This window comes from Nicotiana sylvestris, chromosome 9, assembly GCF_000393655.2.
Source record: "Nicotiana sylvestris chromosome 9, ASM39365v2, whole genome shotgun sequence".
Taxonomy (NCBI): Eukaryota; Viridiplantae; Streptophyta; class Magnoliopsida; order Solanales; family Solanaceae; genus Nicotiana; species Nicotiana sylvestris.
The window spans coordinates 114,841,951-114,850,931 of NC_091065.1; the positions used below are offsets into that span (position 1 = coordinate 114,841,951).

Consider the following 8,981-nt stretch of genomic DNA (forward strand, 5'->3'; position numbering starts at 1 on the left):
GAACGTGTCCGAGGGGATGGCGTTCATGGATTTTCAGAACGGGTTGTGTAGAGATGGTTCGAGAGCAACTAGAAAACTACTGAGCCGGCTGATCAAATATCCTCCAACCACTTGGGACGAGATCTATAACACTTACTGTGTTGAATTCCGAGCAGATGAGGATGACCTCAATGGACCAATTCATTGACTCATCTCAGTACAAGTCGAGTCCAAAAAAGAACGAAGAGACAACATCAAGAGGGATCACCCGGTCTCACAACCCAACAAGGAACGATACTAGTCATATGACAGGGCCCCGCCCCACCTTCCCTTTGCTATGAAGAAGGCCAGTACATGTCGAGGACAGAGACTCACAGGAATGAAAGAGGTATGCCCCCTTATTATCTGCTCAAAAATTTTGTGTCACCTACAAAAATAGTCTATGCTCTGGAGAAACTCGAAACGAAAGTGAAGTGGCCGCCAAAGATAAGGTCTGATCCGAGCACCAGAAAATCTGACGCCCTTTGCGAGTTCCACCGGGAGCGTGGACATAAAATAGGAGATTACATCGCCCTCAGGAAAGAATTTGTAAACATGTTGCGGCAAGGACACCTCAAAGAGCTGCTGAGTAATAAGGGGAGAAATAACTTTGCTAGAGGACGCGAATACCAAGGTCCGCCTAAGCCGCCATCACCAGCTTGTACTATCAACATGATCATCCATGGCAGCGACGATGCCTCCATTAAAGACATTAAATTCACCACCACTCACAAACTTAAAGGATCTATCACCCGCGAACGATTTGACGGACTAGAAGAAAGTATCATCTTCGATGAGTCAGATGGCGCCAGTTTGACTTTCCCTCATAATGATGCTCTCATTATTACTTTGCGTATTTTAGATACTGATGTCAAATGTATCATAGTAGACGATGGAAGTGGAGCGTGCATTATCCATCCCCGAGTCCTCACCCCGATGAGACTCGAGGACAAGATAGTGCCACGCTGCATTACCATAACCGGTTTTAATAATGTAGTTGAGCGGACATCGGGAGAAAGTAAATTCCCCGTATTGGCCGGTGGCATAACACTAGAGGCAACATTCCACATCATGAACCAGGCAACCGTATACAATGCCATAGTAGGACGACTATGGATACATCTCATGAGAGTCATCCCCTCCAGCTTATACCAAGTGTCGCGCCCCTTTTTCTCGTGAAATTGGGTTTCGACATGTGACAACTCTTTTAAGGAAGGTGTTAAAAAGAAGAGTCGCCACCTAACGAGTTTGAGGTGCATTAGGGCACTTATTTGCAAATAACTCAGGTTTAACCAATTTGCATCAACAAAGATCGGGTAAGGGCTCAAATTACCTCGAGGAGAAGGTGTTAGGCATTCCTCGAGGTCCACAACTGTGGGTCCCAGTCGAACTCGAATTATATGAGTTAGTCCAAAACAAGAGGGAAAGACAAGACGTTGGGCAATTATTATCAAAAAATCTACCACTAAACGAAACAATTGATTTTACGACAAGATGGGAGGAGGGTCCTAAATATTTTAGCCTAAAGGATCACCCTGTGCAACATAAATAATACTTCGTAACTCTCTCGATATGGGGTGGTACTCGTATTATTCAGCGGGCACAGACTATCATCTCCTGCTACCCGATTACTATTTTTAAGTTGTTATTTAAGGAGCACTATTTGATTCTAAGTCGTACCTTATACGTGCACTAACAGTCTCATGCCTATGGTCCAGGAGGCGTTTGAACCTCTATTTTGGGTGGTTCTAGACTTATCTTAGGTTGCTCAAAATGAGAAAACTAGGCGACATACAAAACAAGTTGGACTTCATGTAAAAGCAATTAAGGGCTCAAGTTAGCCTCCACACTTAAACAACAAATGCACGCAAACGAATTAGGCATTTGACAGTTTCAAAATTGAGATGAGTCAAAGCCATTAAGCCCTATAGACATGGTTTCTATGTGACCTTGGAATTTAAACATGCAGACAATTTCATATGCAAGGTGCTACTTTAGAAGCATGCTTTCTGAATAACTATATATCTTAGGGAATCTAGTATTGCATACTGATTACTAAAATTATAGATTATAATTAGACATATATCTATGTGCAGTAGTTGACAGTGATAACTATGGAAGACGTTCATAATTACTCGGTTTGATCCTATAGGCATGCTTTCTAATAGTGGCAACAAAATAGTGTTGAAAGTTCAATATTAGTACTTAAAAGCGAGTGGGAATATCCTATAGGCAGGATTTCTACAATTAGCTATTAAAAATGGTTTTAGCTCCTATAGGCATGTCTCCTAAGTGAGTAGTTACAACAACAGCACATTAACCAATTAAAACCATATAGGCATGATTTCTAAAATACAGATTTGTAGAACATAAACTATCATGACCCTATGGTCATAATGTCTAATGGATATGCCGTAATGCAAATTAAAACATTGGTCACTTTATTTCCTATAGGCATGATATCTGACAAACATGCAGAAGCAGAACGAATTAAATACATATAGGCAGGTTATCTAACACACACAGTAGCAGAACATGTTTGAGCAAATTAAATACATATAGGCAGGATTTCTATCCATTTCATGCAAATATTAAAATAAACCCATTTTCCCGATTTTACTAACACCCCAATTGTTATTACAGTATTATTACAGGCCTAATGAATGAAATAAATTACAAAATAGCTATAGTGGGCCTAAGGTAGGCCCAAGTATACCCGGCCAGGCCAGGCCTTCAATCTCAAGTCCAAATAGTTTTGCAACAGCCCAGCAAATAATCTTCATAGCCAAAACCCAGTAGCCATCAAAAATTCAGAAAAGAGCCATGTACACAAGCCTATTGGCTCTTTCAGTAGGTAGAAAGGGGGTAGGATGAAGCATTTAGGACAGAGTGCCAAGGAACCTTAGACCCTAGTGTGTCAGAGTTCACAAGGGTTTTAAAATAGACCCCAAGCAGTGCTTACACTAGAAAGGCTAACAGAGGAGATTCAGGGAATGACTAAGGATCAAGTCCTAGTGTGTCAGAGTTCGCAAGAGTCTAAATTGGACACCGAGTAGTGCTCACACTAGGGAGGTCAATAATAGAGCTTAGGTAGCCTTGGCTTTCAGCCAGATAAGAATGAGAACTCAAAAGAGCCCAGGTAACAGGTGAAAGAGAGTAAACTAAGGTTGATGGACATCAGTGAAGGATATAAAACATAGTCAAGTTGAACACATAAAGTAGATAATCGAACATGCTTTAGGTCTTAAGAGCGGAATAGCAAAGATTCAGAAGAACAAGTTGAATACCTAGTGCATATGCAGGATTGGTGTACACAGACTCATAGTGAGGAAAAGGTTCAAATTGTGCTAAGTATAGGTACTAGTGTTACAAGAGGGAATCACATTAATTGGCAACAGAATTTAGACAGGATGAGAACAGATCATTGCAACTACTGGGAATGTTAGAAACATACTAATAAGGAGCAGGATCAAACATGCTACATAGGTAGGATATCATCATAACAAATTCAGAATAGGACAGGGGACAGACTTATGCTATATAGTTGATATATACATTCATGCTTTTGAACACAACTAGCTAGTCTAGTAAAAGGGATACAAATCATGTAAGTAAAGCACGTTCAAGTAACAAGATTGATAGAAAAATTAAACAACAAAGAGATGCAAAGGTCCTAAACACCAGTAAATTGCAACACATAGGCTAAGTAGGCTTGAAAGGGATCTAATTTACTCAAATCAGGTTTAGGCATGCTTTAAACTATCAATATGAAGTTAAAAGTTAAGGAGAGCTAAGAATTGAAGTAGAACAAATAGAATATCACACAAAACAACTCGAAAGAACACATTAAGCAAAAACTCCAGGCATGAAAACATATGCAAATCATAGATACATAGGAATGAAACTACGAAGTCTACTAACTCACTAGTTAAGTGAAAAAATAAGAAAGAATAGAAGTCCACAATATTCTGAATATCAACGAAGAGCAAGAACCCAGAATTTCGGTGGCATTGGCTTTCAGCTGGCCAAGAACCAAAGTATAGAACGAGATAATGAAGGAATAACAGAATAGAGCTTTAAATTTTAGTGAGATTATAGCGATTCTCGTCTGTCTAAAAGGGAATGGGGGAAGGGTTTATATAGTAGTAAAAATCAAGCAACAAACAAGGAAACCCAGTAATTTAAGCAACTAACAAAGTAAATAATCATGCAAATTTATCTGAAAATCAATTTTAAGAGAGAGATGTGTAAACCCTAACTTTTAAGGAAAGTAAAAAATCGACAGAACCTAAACAAAAAATCAAACTCACACAGAATAGGACGAATATAGACAAAAAAAATACTCAAAATCAGATATTTGAACCAATTTTGGTTCGATTTGAAGAGATATAAACCCTAGTTTTAGGGTAAGTAAGAATCAACAGAAAATACATAGAGATTCGTACCCATAATAGAACAAAGGATGAATATAGACGGAATAGCAGAAAGGTCAAGGATTTGAATCGATTTTGGTTCAATTTGATGAGATTTGCTTACCATGTTCGTACTAGGTGATTTGAGGAAGACCGACAGTCCCCGTGAATTAAGTTATTGTAGGGACATTGAGGTCGATGAGGTCATGGAGGCAATGCGTAAGATGTGAAGGGCAGAGCTACCAGGCCAGACGAAATTCCAGTTGAACTTTGGAGGTGTGTGGGTAGAGCAGTCTTGGAATGGCTTACTGGGTTGTTTAATGTTATATTCAAGACTAATAGGATGCCTGAAGAGTGGAGGTAGAGTACAATGGTTCCGTTGTATAAGAACAAAGGTGATATACAGAGCTGTAACAACTATAGGGGTATCAAATAACTGGGTCATACCATGAAAGTCTGGGAGAGAGTGGTAGAAATGAGAGTGAGAAGGACGGTGTCTATTTCAGACAACCAGTTCGAGTTTATGCCGGGGCGATCTCCCGCAAAAGCCATCCACCTTATTAGGAGGATGGTGGAACAATATAGGGATAAGAAGAAGGACTTCCACATGGTGTTTATTGATCTAGAGAAAGCGTACGACAGGGTTCCTAGGGAGATCTTATGGAGCTGCTTAGAGGTTAAAGGGGTCTCAGATGCCTATATTAGGGTGATTAAAGACATGTATGATGGAGCTAAGACTCGGGTTAGGATAGTAGGAGGCGACTCCGAGTATTTTCCAGTTGTTACGGGGTTGCACCAAGGGTCTGCATTTCGCCCTTTCCAATTTGCCCTAGTGTTGGATGCACTAACTCATCATATTTAAGGGGAGGTACCATGGTGCATGCTATTTGCTGATGACATAGTTCTAATTGACGAGACACGAGGTGGCGTTAACGAGAGGTTAGAGGTTTGGAGACATGACCTTGAGTCTAAAGGCTTTAGGTTGAGCAGGACAAAGACGGAATACCTCGAGTGCAAATTTGGGGTCTAGCCGACGGAAGCGGAAGTGGAAGTGAGGATTGACTCTCAAGTCATTCCTAAGAGGAGTAGTTTCAAGTACCTTGGGTATGTTATTCAGGGGATCAGGGAGATCGATGAGGATGTCACACACCGTATAGGGGTGGGGTGGATGAAGTGGAGGTTAGCATCGGGAGTCCTGTGTGACAAGAAAGTGCCACTGTTACTAAGAGGTAAGTTTTATAGAGCAGTGGTTAGGCCTGCCATGTTGTATGGGACCGAGTGTTGGCCGGTTAAGAACTCACACATCCAGAAGATGAAAGTAACAGAGATGAGGATATTGAGGTGGATGTGTGGGCATACAAGGATGGATAAGATTAGGAATGAAGATATTCAAGAGAAGGTGGGCGTGTCCCCCATGGAGGACAATATGCGGGAAGCAAGACTTAGATGGTTTAGGCACATTCAGGAAGGAGCACTGATGCACCGGTGAGGAGGTGTGAACGACTAGTTGTGGTGGGCACGAGGAGAGGTAGAGGGAGACCTAAGAAGTATTGGGGAGAGGTAATTAGGCTGGACATGGCGCGACTTAGGATTACTGAGGGCATGGCCTTTGACAGGGAATTATGGAGGTCGAGCATTAAGGTTGTAGGTTAGGGGAAGTTGTGAATATTTCTGCAGTGCACTAGAATGGGACTAGCCAGTTAGGAGTTAGTCTTAGGATTCTACTGGTCAGCTACTGATGCAGGGCTTTATCGGCTGGATGTTATTATACCTTCCACCTTCCATCTTTTTCGTATTTCTATATTTCCTGCATCTCTTATATTACTGTTATTTTGTAGTTTATGTTATTTTATGTTACTTTATTATGAGTCAATTGATCGTACTAATATATCGTCTCTTGTCTCTTGTTTCTTCTTGAACCGAGGGTCTCCTAGAAACAGCCTTTCTTCCCCTCGGGGTAGGGGTAAGGTCTATGTATATATTACCCTCCCCAGACCCCACTTGTGGGATTATACTGGGCCGTTGTTGTTGTTGTTGTTATTGCTGTTGCTTGCCATGTTCAGGCAAGCAACTAGGTAACACCACAGACAAACAACCGGTAGTGACAGGAGATCAATAAGGTAAGTGAATCAACGATTGATTCCATTTTAGAGCCGGATTTGGAGAGGTTGAGAGGTTACGGTGGCTAGGGTTTGACAGAGAGAGAAGGGGAGGTTGAGAGAGTTCAAGGGTGGCAGGTAAAGGGAAATGGGGTAGGGTTTTCGGGGTTAGGTTAATTAAAAAGGGGGAGATGGGACGGTAGCTGTTGATCTTGAGAGATCAACAACTGAGATAAAAAATTAAATGGGGCAGGTCACGATTGGGTATTGATCATGGGTCGTTTTTGAGCTGGGGTAATTGGGCTATGGTTTGGGTTGTTTTAGGTCCGAATTTTGGTTTTAAAAATGGGCTATTATTTAAATACACAAAATTTAACAAAATAATTTATAAAAATACTTAATAGATAAATAAAAATATTATTTATGCAATAAAATGATTAACAATAATAATTTAGCATTATGAAAATATAGAAGGTTATTTTGACACAAATAGTATAGACAAAAAGCAATTATATATGAATATAGGCTATTATTGCAAAATTAGGTAAATAGCTTAAAAAATACAAATATAATTATACGAAATAAAGTAAAAATATTATGAAACATATATGAGGATGCAAAATAGTAATTTGGATGATTAAATCATCACCAAATGATTTGAAGGAATAATTAATAATTATTCAAGTAATTTTCATGCAGAAAAAATCAATTTAAAGCTCTAAAAATTATGGAAGTCAAATCCAACGTCCTCTTCGGCGATCGCCTGCTCTCTGTCATCAGCGGTAGAAGGGATATCCATTGTGACCCGAGAGGACGAGGCCTCTTCTTGCCTCGTAAGTGCAAGGCCTTCATCATGCACCTTTCCCTCGATTGAGTCCCCTGCGGGATGCATTGATGCACTTGTGTTCATCTCCTCTAAGTGCGGGACCTGCCTCGGGGCCCTCTCCCACATACACCATGGCGTATCTCGAAGAACAAAGCCATAATCCTCCAAGTCGACAACTACCGTCATCCCCCCATCCACGGATCTCCTCTTACAGAGCATTAGACCACCGTCATTAGGGGAGACGTCGTCCTCATCAACCAACAAAAGGAGTTGAGGAGCAGAACTAGCAGACAGGATGGAGACGGGTTCTTGGACCACGGTAGTTAAGGTTGGGACCGATACGGAAGATGTCGTAGTCGCAACAGGGGTAGAATCTGACGGCACATCAACCTTCTTCCGGAAAGAGGGCATCGATGCCCGTTCCTCTGAGAAGATCACCTGCCTGGGAAAAAGACACGACATCAGGTTAGTAGAGCAAATCCATACACATAGGGAAGTGAAAAGACCATGATCAAAGAAAAGAAATTACCCGTCAAAGGAAGAGCCAGTTTGAATCTCTTAAAAAAACTCGACCAATCGTGGATTCCTATAATATGGGGAAGGAGTCGCTCGACCCAATCAAAGATGTGCACAACCAAAAGAGGAGGATGGCTATTGGCTGCAAGAGATGAAAATGAGAAATCAGAACTGAGAACTAAGCAAAAACAAAATGTAGAAAGAAACAAGGCACTTACGAGTGTAGTTCCAAGCCTCATGAATAGGGCAGTGCACGGATCGGATCGGATCGGATCGGATTTAGCATATTTCGGATTCGAATTTCGGATTTTGGATTCTAGAAAATGCAATCCGAATTCGATCCGAATTATATCGGATCGGATCTGATTTTAAAGTTTGGATCGGATCGAATATCAGATCGTATTATTATGCCTCAAAGTTAAACTAATATGTATATTTTCTTTGTAAAAGAGGCAATAAGTTAAGAAAAATTCATGTTTATGCAATTATGAGAGTATTATGGTGCCAATATAGCTAAATCTAGCAATTGTAAAGGTAATAACTTGGAGGTTGATGTAAATTAAAGTGTAGTATTTATACATGTCCTAATAATTTTGGATTTCGGATTGGATTGGATTAAAATATACCAATCTGAAATCTGATCCGAAATCCAAAATTTTAATAAACACAATCCGAAATCCGATCCAATTCGAAATCCGAAATCCAAAATTGAATGGATCGGTTTGGATTTCGGATATCCGATCTGAATGAACAGCCTTACTCAGGAGAGCCTTTAACATTGGCCACGACACCCTCTGTTCTGATGAAGAATAAGTTAAGCCAGAACTAACGACTAGCCTTGTCTTCCATCTTCACCACCAATAATTTTCCTCCATGGTGGCGAAGATTCAACATCGTTCCCCTATTTGGGCGAATAGATATGCTAAGTTCCACAACGTTAGTTCAACCCCGGCCAGCTCGATAAACTTAGTCAACATTTTGATAGTCTTATAGACATAAAACACAAGCTGAGCAGGGTAGACACTGTAGTGATGACAAAATTCATCCACCAATGGAAGGAGGGGGAAATAATAGCCGATGAGAAGGGGTAGGCATAAAGAGCGCAGTACC

The 8,981-nt window shown here is 40.6% G+C and overlaps 1 protein-coding gene across 1 annotated transcript; it reads left to right on the forward strand.

Moving 5' to 3' along the window:
• Window positions 1–4,905: 4,905 nt before the first annotated feature.
• Window positions 4,906–5,292, forward strand: LOC138878083 (secreted RxLR effector protein 78-like). Its single transcript, XM_070157740.1, has one exon. It carries the CDS (start codon window positions 4,906–4,908, stop codon window positions 5,290–5,292), a length of 387 nt encoding a protein of 128 aa, XP_070013841.1.
• The last annotated feature ends 3,689 nt before the right edge of the window (window positions 5,293–8,981 follow it).

Bases quoted from the DNA above. Each gene is read 5' to 3' on its own strand.
- LOC138878083 (XM_070157740.1), top strand. From the start codon at position 4,906: ATGAGAGTGAGAAGGACGGTGTCTATTTCAGACAACCAGTTCGAGTTT.